At 41.7% G+C, this 22,257-nt stretch overlaps 1 protein-coding gene across 7 annotated transcripts in view; it reads left to right on the top strand.

Moving 5' to 3' along the window:
- brat (brain tumor) overlaps nt 1–20,351 on the top strand; it is a 54,502-nt gene extending 34,151 nt beyond the window's left edge. For 4 of the 7 annotated variants that reach the window (XM_008194319.3, XM_064359085.1, XM_064359086.1 and 1 more), the window contains one exon: nt 16,263–20,351. In XM_008194319.3, coding sequence (XP_008192541.1) covers nt 16,282–18,729 — 2,448 coding nt within the window. In that variant the 5' untranslated portion in view covers nt 16,263–16,281 and the 3' untranslated portion in view covers nt 18,730–20,351. Of the gene's footprint in view, nt 1–9,164; nt 9,306–9,838; nt 9,979–15,070; nt 15,465–16,262 lie in introns of those variants that run through there. The other 3 variants (XM_064359087.1, XM_008194320.3, XM_965281.4) reach the window with 3 other exon arrangements.
- Nucleotides 20,352–22,257: the final 1,906 nt, after the last annotated feature.

Below are 22,257 nucleotides of genomic sequence, written 5' to 3' on the forward strand. Positions count from 1 at the left end.
CAGACCAGATGATGCCGTCGGACTAAACAAAAACTTAATTACACATCCAGTGTCGCTTTGAGTTAATAAATTGAAGTTGTACAGTTGGAGGAGGCGCGGACTAACTCCACTTTTTCTCGATTCGCATTGGATTGATAAAAGTTTTGCTCTTTGTTAAAAGTTTGACGTCAAACAAGAACGATGTGGAAATAACTTTTTAACACCATAGATTGGTTCGAACTGATGGTGAGGTGCTCGTGACTAGCTGGACGGACGCTTTTAGCCGTTTTATTGGATGTTCTTCGACGATGAACTAACTTTTACTTAGTTACATTGAACAATCTTTACACAACTGTACATGCAACCAGAATACTGTCTTGCAGCAAAGTGCAGAACTTTGAGGAACGAATAAAAGCGTAAGCACAGGGTGGATGCAGTAAAATTTCTGTAAATTGAGCCGAAAGTCACACTATTTAACCGTTTACGAGCTTTTGATTCATGTAACACCAAGAAGATTTTACAGTAAGATATGTCAAGCAGGGTATTTTTTAAGGTTTTTGCGAGTATTTAAGTTTCAAGTATTATTGCTTAATTGTGGTACAAAAAAAAATAAACACCAATAAATAAAGTGGCGAATAATTAGGAAAAGTTACAGTTTACGGTACAGATTTGAAGAAAATATAGTATTGAATTTGTAGCCTTCGAGCTGATGGCGTGTGGATAAAACTCAACTAGTAGATGAATTAGATGTGAACATGTTTCTACCAGAATAATTTAAATTTTCGATAACTGCGACGGAGAATATATTATGTTTTCGGCAACAAGTCTTTTGCTCCAACCTGAATCTTATTAGGAAAGTCGGGAAAATTTAATGTCGAACTTCTTTGTTCCGCTCGTGTTTACTTTGCTGTTTAGAAAGAAACCCAGTAAGGTAAAAATACAAACGCGTGGTACGATTTGGGGCAAACCTCTTGCGACCTAATTAAAAATTGACCTTTGAGGAAAACGGTTTTTGTTGGCAAAGCGACTCGAAGGACTATTAATTATGGAGGAAACAATTTCCTATTACGCCGGGTCATTGTTGAAATACAAACGAGGTCGGTAGCTAAGCTTATTCGACTTGCAATATTGAAATAATTTCCATTCTTCGTGCGAAATCTTGTCGAGAGATCTGGAAGTGGTATCTGGATATGAGATCTTGCCGTATGAAACAATGAGTGCTTTTGTCCCGAAGAAAATTCATGTTGCATATATGCGTCCTTGGTGTCGATTTTCTGCACTTGGCCACGTCGTCGACTCCACAATAAATTCCATGCTTCCAACTGATTCCATTGTTCTCGATTTGTAAGTAACAACAACGGGTTCACGGTGCACGTGCTCGGTTTTTCCCAACTGGAAAACTCTCTTCTCGCCATCTCATTTTGTTTATCTTTCCGCCGTTGAGGAAATGTTGGCAGTGAATATTAATCTGATTTATTTGCGTTGAAAATTTGCGTATAAACCCACCACTAAATTTAGATTCGTGTGCACGTTTATTAACATGGGGGATTCGAGGAAAAGCGTTTTTGTCTTTCGATTAGCTCGAGATTCGGCCTGTTGCTATTGGAAACCGATTAAAGTGGCCAATCAATCGCATTTATACGCCGCTCCGGTGCTAAGAATAACCCTCACACCCATAAAACTTTAGGGGGATTAGGGTTTTGCGAGGAGTTTGTTGATCTGGCCATATCAGCGACGCTAGAAAACGTCAAGTTCAAGGACGTTTGCGATTATATTTGGAAAACACTCTCTTGGTGTGTTCAGAACGTCGACGGTAAATTTGGAAGCATATGCGTCTGATGTTTTCAACGCAACGGCTTTTTTTAGATCATGTGAAAAGAGAACATAAACAACTTTGTGTATATGTTAAAAGAATTTTTGATTTTCTTTACGTCAATGTGTCGGATTAAATATTACGGCGAGGTGAGGAATTTGTCCTCGTAGCATTTGACATAATTTCAAGGGGTTGTTGAGTTCTTTGTTACTGCAAAACCGACGTGTTTATTTACATTTGGGAGTTTTTGGAACGGCACCAAAATATTCATCATTAATTTTGTTGGGTAGCTGGTAAATGGCCACTTCGTAACGAATTACTCATTGTATCGGTTTTGTTTTTTGAGTCCGCGCGTGCAAGAAACGGAAAATTAATTTCGCCCATTGTACTATTTATTAAACGGCAATTTGGCCGAGTGCAGTCGGTTTGTGTGCATTCTCCGTTCGTAAAGCAAACTGTTTATTAAGTATAAATAATGCATTCGAATGAATATTTATAGCCGTTCTAGTAATTACACAGTGAAGCGGCTAAATCTGATGTAAACATATTTCGGAGTCGTGGCGATTTTTTCTTAAAGATCGATCGTCGTTAATTAGCTACCCTCGTGGGCGGGGCGGCGCCTTTGGATTAACGAGCAGCATAACACTGAGATGGTCGTTCCGGTGGGAACGCTCCTTCATTATCCCTGATATGTGGGTGTGCCAGTTTAAACATGACGATCCTTGACTCGTGAGTGACGTTCGAATGCTGCAGACACTTCCGCCCTTTTTGCCTCAAATATCGGGAACCTTTCGCCGCTTTCCCACCGAAAAATTCGTCCTGCGGAGGAGGTGATGGTGCAACGTGCTCCCGTTTGCGCAATTATAACAATGGCAGGAGCGTTGACCCGATGCTCTGTTGCAACCTTGCAACTTGCATCCGCGGAAGACACAAAGATGCTTGTTTAGTTTGCGCAAACCATAATATACCCACGAAATAACCCAGCCACTGAGCTCGCTCTTTTATATAACGCGCTATCAGTGATATCTATTTTTGCTCTACTAATCAGTGTTGTGCTTTCCTTTTTTTTTCATCGCGAATTCAATTCTTCTAATTGATTTTGTTGCATAACGATACGTCTTTCACTTTTCGAGCTGTTGGCGCTCGCACGGCTATAAAGTGCTAACCAATGACGTGATGCATCATCTGCTCTCAATCGCCTATTAAATTCGGATCTATTCTACACATGCGAGTTTGTTGACCTCACTCATGTTTTTACCATACAGTTCAATTATCGTTATCTGGAGTGGTCACCAAGATCGATTCCTAATCTTTTTCCCGTTCTTTTCGTCACTAATGACGTATTACCAACGCGGTTGGGCTCGTTTGGCTTCCTCCAGCTGCACTTTGTTAAATGTGTGGAATAATAAACTCCGAGGAGGTTTTCTGTGTTTGTTAGTGTTGTACATATTTGAAACGGTTGCATGTGCGCGCCCCGGAATTATAAAGTACACATTAATGTCTTGTAACGTAAACAGTTTCGAGTTATGGTTATTTTTCGATGCGGCTACCGCTTACCGAGCGGTTTCCTTTTATTCAAGAGGTGGCCGACTCGAAGCACAGCGAGTTCAAGGGGCAGCTTTCAAACGTTTTGGGTTTTGAAACACCTGCAATTATTAGCAGTTTGAACACGCGTATTGATTTCCTGGTTAATTAAAAGGCGATTGAATGTTTTGTGGATTCTTGCTGAATGAAAGTTGTTGACACAAAATTTCATACCTCGCACTAAAAGATTACCGATTACCCACCTTTCATCTCTATCTTTTGTGTTGCAAAATATGATTTTTGAGGTAATTGCGCATGGCTTTCAAAACTTGTGGTCGCTTTAGATTAGAATTCCCTTAATTACCTTAAACTTTGCAGCGAAAAAGTATAGATTCCTCGCGTGACCCGTAAATGCTCTCGCAAATTACCGTCGAAAGCCTCTGTTTGTGTTGTCGTTTGTTCCTCCAGGATCCACGCATAATTTAGTAGCTCGTCACTTGTAGCGAAAAATCGATCCACGGTCTTAAATTTTTTTGTCGGTTTATTTTAGTGCGCCGCGCCGCGTCCTTTGTGAATTAGCAGTATTTTGCTTAGTAAATGTCGGTCTGAAAGGCCATTATTTCGGCTCTTTGTGGCAGTTTTTCCACACCGTTGCCTACGTGAAAATCGTGAAGTTTTCGTGGAAAAGGGACCGTGGAAAACGTCTATAATCGAGAGGGGGAAAACATAAATATGCACTTTATTTTTAGGCAAAGTGCCTAAATAAAAAAAGAGGTGGCGTGGAAACGCTTTCGGAATTTTCCTCCTCGAATTAATTTAACAAGAGGGGTTTCGTATTACAAATTAGTAAGTCTCGCAAGGGTTTTTTTGGATGCTTAGTCTTCCGTTACCGAGCGCTGCAATTAGTTTAGGGTTTGGTGGCGATTTTTTAAATAACTTGACCTTATTGTAAAATGAGATTGATTTATTCGTCGCGATTTTCTTTCCCGTTAGCGAAACCATATTAAATCGCTGTCGGGACTGTTAAATATTAATAAATCTCTTGCATTTGCGATTCCGTTCGAGGAAGCGACTATTCATGTTTATTTATGCGCCCGTTCGGAATCAATCTATGAATTTTTAGTATTTTTCTGGCCTAGTATCTATAATAAAGGGCGTTTGCTGGACGTTTCTTCTCATTTTTGCGCTAGTTTGTTCCACTTTCGCGTCGTGGGAGGATCACGTTGCTCCATAGAGTTGCATCATCGCTTAACGCGAATATCGTGCACTTTTGCAACGAGGGATCTTCCTTTCACTAGAAAGCGATTTTTTTGTCATCGTTTTACCCTTCCCTTGCCATTGTTAACACCATCTGTCGTAAAATATTCGCAAAGTGTTGGTTGGTTCATGCAACCGAAAGCTGTTCCGACCGATATTAGATCCGGCTACATCTAATTTAATTACTCTCCTTGAGGGGTGTCTGCAAGTATTGTTGCTTTTGCATACAATATCGAACGGGCGAACTGTTTACCCTCTAAGCTGTTACAACGCCATCAGTTTTTTCATGAATTGTTTGTAAATAAACCGCTTAAATAAACTTGGCGATTTTGTGAAAACATAACCACGTTGAATTATTAAAATCGCTCCAAAAGCTGATGTAGGCGTGTGTGAGGGTTGAGTTAAAAATTGAAAGCTTGCTGCTTCAACGCTTTTGAAAAAAATATTATCTAGTTTTACTAACCACAATTGTCGGCTGTTTTAAGGAATATTTCACAGAAGATATTTCCATGAAACAGGAGATCGAGTCAGCTGTTACATTGTATGAGAATGTGTCAGGATACGTAGAAAACTAACGTTTTATAAATACGTAAGAACGCCCGAATAAATGGACTCTTCCTGCTTCACAGAGAATACATTTAGTATTTTATTTACATAAGTATTAAAAGCGTTACAATTTTCCTGTTCAGCAGAGCCCCGGAAAGTGGCCAAAAGTGCAGTGATGACCTATTTTGGCGCAACATCTGGTCAATAAAACCGTAGTGACCAAGATTTATCGTGATACAAGTATACAACATTTATACGTGGTTTCGTCTGTGCATAAACTGGTACTAATTAAATTTCATAATGGAACTATGCATTATTCAGGGGACCTGTTGCGATTTGTCGCGTCGATATAACCGCACCTTTGGCTCTTTCAGATTTATCTATTAAAATGGGGAAAAAATTTGCACTTTTGTTAACCCCGCAGAGAAACATGCACATAATTAATGACAATGTGAATTATAGCGACAGTAGTTGAATGAGTGACTCTGGAGAGGAGTCAAAACCAAAGCTGTGTAAAAAATGATGTCGTTATCATTAATCCTAACTCGGCCACGTAGAACGGTAAATATTTTCCATTTTGTGGTAGACAATGATTTATGGGCACTGGTTTTGTAATGAAAAAAACAAATGGCTTTTAATTTATGCGTAATTTTCTTGTGAGTAGGTTTCGATGGTTAAAAGGTCGGTGCATATTTATGCCGCGCCGTCGATTAATTACAGTGACCACCTGAAAGGAAAAATTCTTTGTTTCGTTCAAGTTCACGGCTTGGTAATTACGTTTCTTTGATGAAAAAATTGTTATTGAACGATTTGATAAAGCGGAACGAAAGAGGAGTTTTTCGATTAAGCCATCCGGAATTGTTTATCTAGGAAGATTGATGGTACATTATGATTATTAATGTTTAAATTATTGCCCGTTCTAATCTCTTATCGAAAGTGATAATAAATCGATCACGTGAATTCGAATAAGAGGCGGATTGACCGGTTCCACGTATTAAATATACGCACTGGGACGCCATCAATACCGTAAATTATTCAACAAGAAGCAAATCCACTTTCGTTTTCGTTAATCACTGAAAGTAAGAGTCCGCGGACTTTCTTTCGGCGTTCTACAATTTTTACGTAATCACTTGTAGAAACCGTCCGTGAAATCAACCCCCTTGGTCCAATTGAAAAGTCATCTCGCTCCGGAACGGACATCGTAGGAAAGTTTCCGAAACAAAGTTTCAATCGTTCGGAATTAATGAAACTCACATCTCTGCCGAACGGAATTAATTTAAACCCGTATTGGAACAGACGGTTATGGAAAAAATATGCGGGTAGCGGCGAGAAATTAAGATAAATTCCTCTTCGTCACTCTTTAGAGTGACAGTTTCCGGCCGGGACGCTGCCGGCCGAAGAAACATCAAATAACAATTTTTGTTGTTTTTGAGCTGTTATCGGAAAATAATGGTTCAGATACCACAAGAATTCCTGTCATAATGGGGCGATAATAAGAGTGTTTTTCAGTTATGTGGGTGCTTCTTCTTTGTTTCTTTTTTTCTTAATCACACCTTGGCAAGATGAATTCCAGATTTCAGTAAAAAATAGAAGATAAATTACTTGGGGATTTTGATCTTATTTAGAGTCGTTTACATAATGATGTACCCAATTAAAATTCCGAGATGACATTCCGAAATATTTCTTCTTAATTCCATGTTGGGATAAAGTTTTCTGACTGTAATTCGAAATTAATGACACAAAAAATGTGTTTCGTAGTATTTACAGGGAAAAGTTTGTTGCGACCATCTGTGCTTCAAACAGTGATGTAAAAGTTGTTCAAATTATAAAATTTATTGCCAATTCAATTAGTCAAAATTTTTTGTTCGGCAGTCATTCAACTGATTAAAAAATAGTGAGAGTTTGTAATATACTAAAGCAATTAGAGAAAGTGATAATTTAGCTAATTAGAACAAATGATGGTACAAATAAATATTGGAATAATTTTATCTGTTGGTAATACACGTGGAAACTTTTTGTTGTAGTAAATAAGTGATGACTGATGAAAGTTTTTAATTATGCACATAAACAGGATTACTTTACATCCAACTAATTTCTATTGGTTGAGCATCCAGACAGTACAATTGTATTAATTGTGTAAGTCATATTTCTCGGTAAAGAATGGGAATCATTGTAGGAATATTAAATAGATATCCGCATTTATAATAGACAATAGTCGGAGTCGGTGTGAATCACTTAATAGATTATTTAACAGTTTTCGACATTTTTATGTTCTAATTGGCTTGCGTAGTTTATGGTCGGTTGTCTAATTCTGGGACTTGTTTGCAAATCAGTTAAAAATTGTTCAAATTTGTCTGTCCGAAAGGTCACTTAAACAAAATGTATAATGAATGAAGTGCCTTGTTAGAATTGATTAGTGTTGGACAAACACGCGCGTGTGGGCAAACACCGACATATTTTAAAATAAACATTTTATCCATCATTTCTTTTCCGGCAAGCCGTTATCGATTATAGCGATTTCCACTTGTTGATGGAATCCTCGTGTGGGACACGGTCCCCGAAATTCGATGCATTTTTACGAATTCGATTACGTCCGGAAAAATGCTTTATTTATGAGAAGTGTCGCTTCGGTAATTGATAACTCGGACTTTTTCGGTTTGCAATCGATAATAATACATTATCGTCACCCTCTTCCGTATTGTTTTTTGTTTACTTTTCCGACGAAGTAATAAAAGTAAATTATTAACCAAACACGGCGCGAAGCGGAAAAATATAAACGACGCATGGGAGATAAGAGAGGGAAAAAGGGCGGCGGCGTCCCTCTCCGCTATAATGGTGATGACAACAATGATAATTAATGCGAATTTCATCCAAGACGACGCCCTTGTTTGCTGAATAATTTCGCGGAAAAAATCTCGTTATAGCTGTTCGAGTGCGTTGACTCTGTGGGTATTATCGCGTCTTTTTTCTATTTTTCATGGTCATGGTTTTGCCAAAATTTTCCATCGTGTGGTGGGGGGGAAAACGAAGAAATTGACAGAAAGAGAGAGACAGGGAAAAGGCGGATATGGTTCAGGGACGGCGCCGGTCCATATCACAGGTTTACCTTCGATATACCGTGTAACCTACTCAATTTCAAATTTTTTCAACGGTTTATATTGCCAGTACTTTCTTTTCAATGAGACGTAACGTAAAGCCGGCTTTAGCGGATTTATACCGATAGGTAGTGTGTTCCGAAGATCGCCATAAAGATAAAGATTTCTGGAATTAGATTAGACATCAAGAGCGCCCACCATACGCCAAGTTTAGTATAAACCATAAAGAACTAACAGTATTGTTTCTACGAGATACAACTCGCCTAATAAAGCAACTTGTCGTTAAAGTTAAGTCAACGACTATTATTATAATGGTTAATATGCTTGCGCAGCAGACAGTCTGATGGCCCCTAATCTAAATAAACGGCCAGATAAGACCGTCTGGACGACGAAAGCGAATTTGGATGTGAAGAGGGTCACTCCGCGATTGCTGCGTTTTTTAGTCGAATTCCGCCTCATTGTCTGCTGTCTTATCTTCTAACTGAACCAATTTGAGAATTCAAAGGTTAATAAATCAATTAGAGAAGTGTAAGAATATCGTCGGAAAAATTCGGGAGAAATAGACCAAAGGAGCAAGCTTACGAAGCGGTCACACTACTACTTTGATTATTCATCGTATACAAGTATGGAAATTTTTATATGTAATATTTATTGCCCTCTCCCATTTTATCAATGAAAGCAGCGTAATACATGTTCAAAGTCGAAATTATGGTTGATGCATGTTTTGCAAAAAAATATTGTTTGTAGTCTATCATTTTTTCTCTGTATGTGAACAACGTTGTGTATCAGTTTTTCACAAATCAGTAAGTTGAAATGAATGTTTTGATAATTAGATAAAGGTTATGGATGGCAGGGGAGCTACCTGGAACCAGCTCCTATGAAGTTACCAGCTGTGGTAATCCTGTCGTAAATCTGGAAAATATTAAAATGTCAAACTTCACTTGGGGGTGCCATAAACTCACTAACTTTCGGAAAGTCAGAATGTCTTGCAAAAGAAGTCATCAATTATCTTCTTATCAGCTAGTGATCAATTTTAATCCTCAAAAGACGCCCTTTGGACTGTGCTATTTCGAAAAGTGCAATGAAAACACGTAGGTATTATTGTATGATGTCCTTGTATCCGTAATTACGGAAGAGGCGACGAAACGTCAATCATAAACTGTGAGATAGGCGTTTTGATTGTTCCGATTCGTTTTCGATAAGAGTGAAATTTGTTTGTTCGATTTATCGCAACGTCTATTTCTATTATCATCTATCGGATGGCTTGACCTTCCTCGCATTCCGTCTCATCGAGGAAACCATTCCGATATCCCCTTATCCTTCAAAGTGGCGTTTATGTTTTTCTCGTCGCATTGTGGGGTTGGTTGATTCGTTAATGTCGGTTGCTCAACATCGAAGTAGGCCGCGTCGGTCCACTGATCAACAGTGATATTGCACGAGTATCCGAAAGTGATCAAGGCCATCGGCCGCGCCTGAAACTTCTTCGTTCCAATGGGGATCGGGTCTGGTCGAATGGGGGGCATGATATTAGAGAAATGACTTAGGATTGACATAGTCGACGGCGCGTTTATGCAACACCACGAATCAAGGTAGATGTACTTTCACTCGGCAGTTATGCGCGCGGTTGCGTAATTTTAACGGAAACAATGCAGTAGTATAGTACATCTGGTGGCGGCGTTTGGTAGTGCATCTCGGGTACAGAAGAAAGTGAAGGATTCGGTGTGTGTTATCCTTGGGATTTGGCGGATCGTCTCAATGGATGAGGTAAAGCTCCGGGCGATCGCGCGATTAGGTTTAAATAAGTGCCGCCGCTGACATTGGGTCAGGTTAGGTTGGGTGCAAATTTCTGGCATGCGTTCGCCCGCCGCTATAAATTAGCCGCGACACGAGCAAAACAAAATGTATTTTTAAAATCGAACGCTCCTCCTAATAATAGTCGCGCGAATGCATCGAATTTTCGTGAATCGCTCGCGTGCGTGCTCAGTGCCGTCTTCAGTTCTGCGTGCCACTAACAGAAATGTATTTTTTATTAGTCCAGTGCGCGTGGTTTTGCGTTAATGTCAACGTCTTTTTCGCGTCTGAGGGGGCTTTATCGGTGCATCCGAGCGTGGGTCTTTGTCAGGCGTTGTAGAGGAACGGTCGCCGGAAGTCCAACACTTGATTTCCGGCCGAACTTAAACACACACACGCTCCGGAGCAGATGTCGGGGCGTGTGTGTTACGAACTTAAAACATGTTACTTATGCGAATAACCGACCGTGTTAAGGCGGCTTCACAACGGTCGGCCGTGAAACCATTTCCGCGTCAACGATGCCGATGGACTTTCACTTTGGAAAGTCACTCCCTCGCCAAAGGCTCCCAGATTCTCGCAATACGACATTAATGATGTTATGTAAATATGGATTATCATCGAAAAGACGTAACTTGACACACAGTGCTAAAAATTTGTTTGATTTTTGATAGGAACGCGCTTTCACCGATTCCACCACGCTTGTGGCATTGAGAAAAGCATTGACATAATCGGTTACAGTTTTTTGCAATGACTCGCTACTTTTACAAGGGTAACTGTCACTGAAGCAATAGATCACCAATTCATTTCATTTACTGATATGTGAGATTTTTAAATTACTCAACCAAGTGTAAGAAGCACTTTAAACGAACGGCTTAAGTGATTTAACCTCGTTATTTACATCTCGTTTTAGTTACATTATGCACGCACATTGTTGGCACTTGTTACTAAGTTTATTTCTAATGAAGTGTATTGTTTTCACTGCTACAAATTAAATTTTATTTCGAGAAGTAATAGCTGACAAATGGAAAGGAATGAAATAAATTGTTTTATATTTAGTTTATGTCCTGTTTAGTAGCTCCCAATATGTTTTACATTGCTTTATACCTTATTCTCTTTAAGATTATTATCTGAAGATTTTTGTGTGGGTGTCAAACCGGCTAGATGAAATATGTGCATGCTTTTCTATTATTATTTTCGCTCTGGCTATGGATTGTTTAATATTTTCATTCGTTTAATTGTCGGTAATGCAATTTACATTAAACCAACAGGTAATGACTGATTGAAATTGTTTTTATTTTCTCAGTTAACTCAATTGACAACAATAGATTACATTGATTTGCTAATTGATAGAGAACATTGTGTTCATAACATTTGTGTTAGATAAATTGAAATAATGATTGTAGTAAATTGTAATAAGAGTTTTGATTACCATTTCGTTGAACTTCACTTTTAAAATTATCCATTGTTACATTGGTGATAATCTTTGTTTTTGTTGATAAATATGAAAACATGCTGATACGGAAAGTGAGAAAAAGAAGTAAAGTTCAAGCAACATGAAGATAAAGCATGAATTTCAGTGAGACAAATTGAAAGATTATTTTTGAAGTTAATAGCACCAGTTATAATCATGATAGACAAAACTGAAAGCGGTTCTATGCCCCAAATCAAGTTTTTGCTTACCATTTAAAAATCATTACTAAAACTGTGTTTTAGAGTGTCCTTATTTAGGAATGTAATTTACGACACAAATTCCTTTAATGAGCATTTCAGCATTTTATTTCATCGTAACTACCATGTAAACAAACGTTCGTATAATTTAAAGTTTGGTTTTACTTTTTGAAACACTTTAAGAAGTATTAACGTGCAAATTTTCACGGCTTTAATCACCTCGCAAACCCTGTGTACAAACAGAATCTATTTATTTTTACAAATAAATAAGAAAATAACGTTAGTCGCTTTTGGTAAACTTTTTGTAATCGAGGTGAACGAGTTACGTGTCATTCTCGAGCGCTCGATGCGAGGGTAAGGAGCCTTCCAGGTAAAGGAATTTGCCCGAAATGAGGAAAAATTTGCATATCCAAGCCATAAGTCGAGACTTGTCAAGTGTTGCTGAAATTTGCTTACAACAAAGGGTACTCTGGTCCCTCCCCAGTAACAGATGGCGACTATTTTTGTATGAAAAGTTCGTATGTGATTTACAGTTGGAAGAGGAATTTATACAAGAACGCGACCTTATTTCCCAATGATGTACAGAAATAAACTTGTCAAGGACCGCCGCTACGCAGCAGATAATCTGCACTTTTCTTTCTCCCAACGAATTAATAATGCGTTCCGAGAGCGGTTTGTTGAACAACACAACACGACAATCGAGACGACAATGACCGTGCAGAGGCGGCCGTGAACCCATGGAAATTTTAATGACCCGCATAGAGAGATCCCAATATTGAATCTTCACAATGGTTCATTTATCTGGTCAAGTGTGAACGCGGCTTAATCTTTTCGAAGAAGTTTCGTGCGTGCGTATTCCGAGGAGCTCATTATCCGTCACGGTGATGTCGACGTGACCGTCTCTATACGGCACCATCCCCGAAAAGGATGAAGATTTATCGGTTATGTCAAGTTGAAGGCCGCATTCACACCCACAACGCGCCGATCTGACCCGGCGAGCCCCATCTGCCGATGCAATCGACGATTACTGCGAGTTATGGCGGGATCGTTCGAAATGATAGACCATTACGGTTTTATTTCGCTTTTTTATACTGCCAATAATTCATATTGGACACATGGACGCTATTAAAATTTCAAATGTGTTTATTTGAACGCGACCACATCGCATGAGATGTGTCGTCTACGTGACGAGGGCTTTTTAGTAATTTTTCGATTGAACTAATTGCGACTGCGAAACAGAGTTGTTGAAGACAACACACGTATCCGGTGACGTTTGATCGATTCTTTTCATTAAGATATTTCATGGGGGCTAATTAAATCTCATAAATAATTGAATTTGATGTTGACATTTAATCGTTACACGGTTTAATTGAAAATGTCAGTCACTTCGCGGTCTTCGATTACTTAGCACCAATACCTGGAGGAACAATGGACCAGATTTAGAAATTAATTAGCATTACTATTGTTGCACGTTAACACCGCCATTCCTTGTTAATTGTTATGTGACCATTTATTGATGAATTGCATTTTTTGTTGCACTTCTTTCCTCCTGTGTAAAAGGTGTATTTTACTTGGTCATAATTCACCGGTGGCAGGGCCGGAATTTGTGTTTGGTGGCGGGCGTCGCTGCACCTCTGTACGTTATTTGGCGCCGAGCGTCGGAATTCGCGTCGCTAATGTTTTCATTAAGGGCGATCCACATCTCGGGGTGTTATTTTTCATCGTTAACAGTGGTTCGATAGGGAAGCCGCCCCCACGACAAGAGTAATTTCCGGCAGGAACCAGGTGGTAGTTGGCGGTAATAATTTGCACGAAACGTCCGAATAGAGCAAATCTTTCATTCATTATCGCCGGCGGCTTTAGCCCCTTAATTAATTCTTAACCGCGCCGCCACTGACTCAAAGAAAAAAAAAGAAACCTAATCTTCTCCCAGTTTCTTTTCTCCGATTCCGGAGCTATCGCTCGAAACGTCCATATTAAATTCCGCTTTACGCTGGCTTGAGCATTCATTTTCATGGGGGTGGCTTAAGAAAATCCCGCCGGCTTTTATTCCTTATTGTTTCCATCTCCTGAAATTTAAAATGTTGGTGCGTGTGTTTGGTCGTGTAAGACAATTAAGCGGCTTTTAGGACGGAATTTTGACACAAGGTTGAGTTGAAATTTCATTAGCGATGATGGAAATCGTAATTAGAGTGCGCCGCAAGATTGTAAAAAGGCTTTCTCACGGCTTTGTGTTTAATTTTTTTGTCTTGTGTTCTTTCTCTGGCTGCACCTCGGCTTCTCTCATGCGGAAAACGGAAAGGGCGCAGACTTATACACAATTACCAGCACTTAACTGTGACTTAACTTTGTTCAGAGGTCGAAGGGTGCCTAATCTTCTGCGGCTTCCGGTCCCCAAACATCATGAACATGTTCACACCCAAGATGTCTTCTTCCTGCGACTACCGTCATAAATCTCTGTAAACTTTCCACAAGTTAAGTTAAGCTGTTGAGTGGAGTTAAAACCCGGACCTGTAAGATGAAATAAACATTTACCTGGCGGTTTTGTTGGAAATTGTCGAGATCTTAGCACTGGAAGTAATTTGAGATGATTAGGAAGGAACATCACTTCTTTGTTCGGTTTGAATGGAGCGAACCACTCAGCAAATACCAGATGCCATTTTATTAAAATATATTTAGAAATAGTTTACTTTGAGTCGGTTTGAAAAGATATTTATCTAAAAATATTAAAATTTCCTTTGAATCGCTTATAAAAATAAAGTCGTGTGACATTATAATCCTTGGCAAAGTCACCAAACTGTTCAATAATAATACACTCATAAATAATTTAATCTTTGGCTTATTTTTGAATTTTTTCGGTATATATTGCCGAAATCTATACATAACCGAAATAAATACATACAAAGGACAAAGGCGTGTTTTTTGCACTCTTTATCGTGTAAGGAGCGTACATTTCGTTGGCTCCTGGTACATAATTCAAAGAATCCTCTGGCACCATGTGAGTTTAACGTCGCTTTGGCAATGTGAAACCGACTGTAGAACCAGTATCTGAACTAATCTTCTTGGAATCCATCTACCTGTATTTTTCAAGTTTAACTTTAGCCTAATGCTCAATGCACACAGGTAGAGACCGTTCCAAGAATCCGGCGGAGTGAATCTGTCTTTATATTTCGAGTTTCTCTCAAAATTTTCAAAGTTATCTGGCAATTTAGGTCATGTGCCGGATGCGTGACGCCGCCGCTAGACATCTCCATAAAATTCAGAGAAAAATCTCGAATTATTTTCGCTTACTTCACACAAACATTTTATTTATAACTCGATATTGTAGGGTGAATCAGTTTAATATTGAAATGCAGCGCGCTTTTCGTAAATAGGGTAACGGCGGGAATGTGGCGCGCGCGGGATTTTCTCAACCGTCATTAACAATATAACGTGTTGCCGGGAAAATTCACGCGCCAAAAGACAAGTCGATGGTTTTTGTCGACGGTCATTCTTGTTGATATCAATTCGGCGATACCTGCCCGATGTTAGGAAGGGGTGGAAGTCCCTGCGAGTTTAGCGGGCTGTTGGGAAAGAGGAGGGGTAAAATATAGCCGCGTTTGTATCCCCTCGACTAGGTCTTATTTTATTTAACATCTGCTCGTTTCGTAGGCCGGAGGTCTGTCTGACCAACGTTTTGTTGTACTTTGGTGCCTTTTATTATTGTTTTGAAAGTTAAATAATGTTGCGATAAAGTGCTGTAATTCTGCGTGTATTTCTCTCAGGATCTTTGATCAACTTGTTAATAAAGTGTAAGTACCTTCAATTTATAGGAATTATTGATCGGGCGGGAAAATCCGTTGATAAATACCGTGCCAATTAATACTGGGATAAAATGATTAGCATAATATCGGAATTTTCCGCGAATTATCGTGACTGAGGCCAGTGTGGCATCGGGTTACTTTGCTAATAGTCTCGCTGTGGGGGTGGTCGGCCCCTTTCACGTCATGCTGTCGATGATCGATCCGTTTTTGTATTTTTTTCCGAGCTGCGGTCGCATGTTTTTTGAAGACGGTTGAGCGTTTGTCCATTCATTTGCTTAGCGAGCCTTGGCAACAGGTAGCGAATGACGCAGTGTTGTAGCAAAGCAACAAACAACGCACAAGGATATTGAACGGACAGCACGCCGCCGCCGGCGACTGCATTGGCGGCGGCGGCGGCGCCGGTGGCCGGTTACAATTCGTCTGCAAATGCAGCTCCTCCGTTGAAAGTACGTTTCGTGTGAACGGCGGTTTCGGTTTAGAGGAGCGCTGCTTCAGCCACCTTGTTGCAGCAATAATTCAAGTCGGGGTTGCAGCCCTCACAGCGTTACCTTGGCAACAGCATTAGTCCCCTCGGTCGGCACATCGATCGTCCGCCGCCTCCTCTTTCCGCGCCAGACACGTCTAAACACTTCGCCCCCACGCGATTTGACAGCCCCAGGATGCACCCGCCGCCGCTGATTCATCGGCTGCAGTCGGGGGATGAATAAATAACGGTCGCGCCGCGCCGCCATCGCGTTCGATGCCCCCGTGCCGACGTTTCACTAATTGAGGATTCGGTTGTTGCAGGGATGACGGGTAATTAAAGATGGCATCTCCGACTCCTTCAATTGAATCACTACCACGAGCAAACTCCATTGGATCGTTTGGTGACCAAGCAGACTACTTGTCCCTGTCCCCCTTGGAAGACTCCCCATTGTCAGTGAGCGGTTCGTCGCCCCCAGTCAGCGATTCCGTCGATCGAGACAGCGACCCCTCCGAGCTCCATTGCCAGCAGTGCCGCGAGCCCGTGGCCGACCCCAAACTGTTGGCCTGCTTCCACACCTTCTGCAACCCTTGTCTCGAAAAGAACAAGCTCATCTGTCCCCGGTGCAACTCGGAATCGATCGAAGGCATCCTCAACAGCTTGCTGTTTAGCTCGGACTCGACGACAGACTCGTTCCATCCGACGGTCCGTTGCACCGGCTGTAAGACCAAGAAACTAGACGCGGTTGCTCGCTGCGTCGATTGTGCCAATTATCTGTGTCCGAACTGCGTCATGGCTCATCAGTTCATGCACTGCTTCGAAGGCCATCGAGTCGTCAACCTGAACGAAATCAAAGATGAATCCAAGAACGGCCTGATCTCGAATTCCACAATCACCAATGGTGAAAATAAGAATACGGTCTGTCCACGACACAAGGGCGAACTTCTCAAATACTTTTGTCGCACTTGTTCGATTCCCATTTGCAAAGAGTGTCTAAACCTAGAGCATCCAGCCGGTATACACGAATACGAACATATCAGCGAAGCGGCCCCAAAACAAGTCGAAGCGATCCAACATGCGGTTCAAGAGGCTAAGACCAAAGCCACCGACATACGCAACATTCTCAAAAATGTCGAACACGTATCCAGTCGCCTGCAGGTGCAATACCACAAAGCCCAAAACGAAATCAACGACACGTTCATGTTCTACCGATCGATGCTGGAGGAGCGGAAGCAGGAACTGTTGAAAGAACTAGAGAGCGTATTTTCGGCAAAACAAATCTCTCTTGGCGTAGCAACACAGAAAGGTCAAGAAACGGTCGAACAGATTTACAAAACGTGCGAATTCGTCGAGAGACTGAACAAATGTGCTACCATTGTTGAAATTTTAATGATTAGGAAATTGTTAGATACGAAATTGCAAGGCCTTTTGAGTTACAACATAGATCAGAGCGTGCAATCAGCATGCGAACTGGAATTCGTCTCGAATTATCAGGCGATCCAAGTGGGCGTCCGTAACACGTTTGGCTACGTCCGATCGAATTCCGAAGCCGTGGTGGGACCCAGCAAACAACCACCCATCGCCCGTCCCACCGGCGGCTCCAGCTCCAGCGGCAGCAGCGTCAACGGTAGTTCGGGAAGTTTAAACGGCGGCATCCACTGTCCCTTCACCATTTCCGGCTCGAGCCAATCAACCTCTCCTTTCGAATCGAACATAATCAGCAAAAGATTCAGCAGTGCCAATAGTTTGGGGCCGTTTTCAACGACAATCGGTGATTTGAATCTCAACGGTATCAACCCTTACGAGAAATGGTCGAACGGTGGTACCGACACAATGTTCCAAAACGGTAGCAGCGATCCCTATTCGTTAACGAGCACCGGTCACACCGACCCCATGCTCGATCTCACATCGAAGTTGATGTCGACGGCGATATTCCCCCCGAAATCTCAAATCAAACGCCAAAAGATGATCTACCATTGCAAGTTCGGCGAGTTTGGCGTAATGGAAGGCCAGTTTACTGAGCCGAGCGGTGTTGCGGTCAACGCTCAAAACGACATCATCGTCGCCGACACGAACAATCATCGAATCCAGATCTTTGACAAAGAGGGCCGCTTCAAGTTCCAATTCGGCGAGTGCGGGAAACGCGACGGCCAGCTCCTGTATCCGAATCGCGTCGCTGTCGTGCGTACCTCAGGCGATATCATCGTCACGGAGCGTTCGCCCACGCACCAGATCCAAATCTACAACCAATACGGACAGTTTGTGCGAAAGTTCGGCGCCAACATCCTGCAGCATCCGCGCGGCGTCACCGTCGACAACAAAGGCCGCATCGTCGTCGTCGAGTGCAAAGTGATGCGTGTGATCATTTTCGACCAAACCGGGACCGTGCTGCAAAAATTCGGCTGTTCAAAGCACTTGGAGTTCCCGAACGGTGTCGTCGTCAACGACAAGCAGGAGATTTTCATCAGCGATAATCGTGCTCACTGCGTCAAGGTGTTCAGTTACGAGGGTGTTTATCTGCGACAAATCGGAGGCGAAGGCATCACCAACTATCCGATTGGTGTCGGTATCAATGCCAATGGCGAGATTCTGATCGCCGATAACCACAACAACTTCAACTTGACCATCTTCACCCAAGACGGACAGTTGGTGTCCGCGTTAGAGAGCAAAGTGAAGCACGCCCAATGTTTCGACGTCGCATTGATGGACGACGGCTCCGTAGTATTGGCCAGCAAGGACTACCGTCTGTACATCTATCGCTATGTGCAGGTGCCCCCCATTGGCCTGTAGACGGAGCGAGATCGTCACGAGACAGGGTCTCCAGCAGCCGTTCCCGACACTTTTTGTTGATGCATTTTTGAACGAAGCGTTCGGATTGCTGGTCTGTTATTACTATTTGTATTTATCAATTTATAAATTTAAAGTTTGTCCAAAATTGTAACGATGTGCAGTCGTCGTCATAGTTTTGTATTGTACTTCACAATGTTGATATTTTTTATTGATAGTATGTACGATATTTGACGATGCGTTTGAGACAGGAAGCCTGCCTGCTCCTCCAGGGGAGCGCGGCCCGTCACCCGTGTTGAATGACCAATTCTATCACTAATTCAAAACAGGGATATTATAATTCACATTTTAGAAATGTTAAAGAATAATAAACCAAGCAGCATAGCGGTGCCTGGGCCATTGTTGTATTTAAGTCGAGCATCAATTTCCGATACGATATGATGATCTATTTTAATATGCGTGTATGATGTTGTGTATGTCCTTAGTATAGCGCGTTGTTGTTTGCGGGATGCCGCGTTGTTAGCGACCCTAGTCACCCACGAACTGTACTTGTAACAGTTTTTTTCTTATAATATTATTGGTTATTTTTAATTATATCCCCTCCTTTTCGTATGTATTTTTTTGTATTATTATTATTATTGTCTTTTACTACTACCGTGCTTTGTTCGACACCGTAGCGTGCCGTGCCCCCAACTTCCAGTCGCTCGGGCGTTGTTTATTTTTAGTTTTGTTATGATTTATAAATAGTGGTATTATTACACCATATCTCTTAAGTTAGAAAAACTGCATAGGAAGAAATTGCAACTCTCCGTGTGGTGCATGCAATATACTTCACACCATCCTTCTTTATTTTTTTTAATTATTATATGAGTTTAGTTGTAGCAGTAGAATATATTTGTTTGTTGATGCTGCCGAGTTTAAGATAGTGACGCTGGCCGCACGAGCATGCGTGCGGTCGCGAAACGCGGACGCTGCCGCCGCCGCAGGCGCGCCCTACAAGACTATTTACTTAGTAGCTAGGGTTTTATTTTAGTTAGAAATGGTGAGGGCGAGCGGGCGGATGGCGTCGCCGTCGTCATCGCCGTCGTATTCTTCTCATATTTTTCTCTTTCTCTCTATTTTCGATCGCGATTCCCCTCGCCCGCTCCGCCTCGTTCCGTATTATTATTTATATTATTATTATATTGTTGTTTTTTGAAACCGGAGGCGATGATCGCAGAACACGGGGGCTGAGCGATCTCAATCCCACATTTTACCAGCAGTCCCGTGACTTGCGCCGCGCCGTCACTCGTCTGGTCGCCGAAATGTTGTCTCTTGGTGTCTCACCGACAAGTGTTATATATGTTGTTTTTAATGTCTTGTTCAGAGTACGCTCTATTTTTTCTATTGTTCCTGAGACGTCCTCGGTGAGGCACCTCGAGAGGAGCCGGCGCGGTCGACCCGACCAGGATGGCTACGGCGCCCCAATGTATTACTAGAATTTTTTTAAACTTGTTGTTATTATTATTATCTTAATTTTAATGGTAAAATTGTTCTTAAATTAAATGTACATTGTTTTGTTTTCTTTGATTTTTTGTTGTAAATGCTTTTTAATTAATAATACCAATTCTTGCAGTTTTCAGTTATTTTTATTTTGTTTTATTTTTCTTTTCTTTCGTATTGTGCTGTTGGAGATTGCCCAACCTTCTATCCTAGTCCCTCACCGCCCCGAGTGATCACATAGCTTCGAGCACGGCACGGCTGTTGAAGCAGCCCTCTCTCTTCTTTTCTACTTACTGTACTGTAAACTTTTATACTTAGAACGTAAGTGATGATATTAATTATTGTATTCCTGCGGGAGCAGCTTGTGTAACGTTACAATTATGATATATTGAGACAAAAATACTATTGATATTGAACAATCTTCCTGGGCCCAACTAAGCAAATCCTATATAGGTATAGATATATAGGCATGTGTGATTTTTTTCTTATCATATATAGTCATTAGTATTAGTAGCAAGGTAGTTTGGATACTTTTAACTTATTTGTAGGCAGTCTCGCTAGAGAGGCTTGCGTTGTGTGAGTTTAGGCGTAAACTAACGTTTAAAACAAGATTAAAAAAGCATTTTCGGTAAGACTGATTCAACAACACATTTCTTCTGGTAACGAACTTAGTGATACGCAGATGCAATAGTCCTCCGGGGAGGGTGTCGGCCGTCCACCTTTCCAGCAAGATGCGCACAATGGGGCGGCCGCCGTCCGCCCAGGGGCCTGTCACTTGAATATGTTGCGTTTACCTTCATGTCAATTACTCTAGGGAACATTACTCTATTTTATCCACGTGGAGTGTGTACATATGTAGTGTCGTCTCCTCCGGTTCGCACACCACCACCACCACCACAAACCGCACTAAAGACCTCCACCTCCCGCTCCGCCTCACCGCTCCCCGTGTGTCGTCTGTTCTCCATTTGTCTCTCTAACAAATATCCACCTCGTTGTTTGGCCGCCAAGGGCCGCACTCACATTCCCGTCGCACAATCTCTTGTTATTCGCTGCATGAGTTGTTCCAGATTATAAATTTTTATACATTTTGCTCATGTTGTAGATTGTTGTTGTGCACTGTTAATTAATAATGAGCCACGCCGCAGAGTCCACACTTCCGAGCACCTATTCCCGGTATTGCGCTCGAACAGAACCTCTTAACAGACTGTGATTATCGGAAATGCCTTCCCCAACCCCCGATGTTATTATCACTTGCACACACCACCTGCAGGCCGCCCCGAACCGTCACCGTCGCCGTCTGCTCTCGCGCGAAAACGCTGCCCAACAACCAATAAATTGCTTTTTAAATCTAAAATTTCTCAAAGTCGCTCCAACTCGAATCAAAACGGGCTTCAGTTCGCATTCAGCGTAGTTTTTCAGTGTTGGGCAGCGAAAATGGCGGAGGCGCCGGGCCGCGCCGCATCCGTAAATGAACTCAAAAAGCGTACGCTCTTCCACCACACCTCTTCGTGAAGTACGAACACCAAAGCATTGTACGTGTTGTACTGTAAAAAGGAAAAACTTGTACTGACTGTACTGATCACACCAATTCTCCTTGCTTGTTGGCTGGAACCCGCGGACCAAAGCTCGCGCGGACCGACCAAAAGTAGCTGCTTACGTCGTATTCTAGTCTAGTCGTTTTATATCAAAAACAAAAATTATTGATGATATATTGTATTTTTATGTGCTTTGTACGTCCTTATTATGGTTGTATTGAAAAAGTGCGACGTATGTCTCTCTCTTTGATAAGGTAGTAGTAGGTATTTGTTAGGACTGACCGAGTTTATCACATTTACACTTAAGGTTATTGTAACAATACGAGCATTATATGAGTGTTTTCTTGTTGTGAGGCCGCACATTCCAGGCGCCCGCGCCTGTTGCGGCTCTCGGGACCGGGGGCGCGGCCCGCGGCCCCGAGAGTCTCGCGGGGGCCCCGGACGCCACCTAGCATTAGCCGCTTTGTCCGTCATCATCGTTCCTGCCATAGGTCGCGCAGACAAATCGCAGATA

The sequence above is a fragment of the Tribolium castaneum genome, chromosome 9 (assembly GCF_031307605.1).
Source record: "Tribolium castaneum strain GA2 chromosome 9, icTriCast1.1, whole genome shotgun sequence".
NCBI lineage: Eukaryota > Metazoa > Arthropoda > Insecta > Coleoptera > Tenebrionidae > Tribolium > Tribolium castaneum.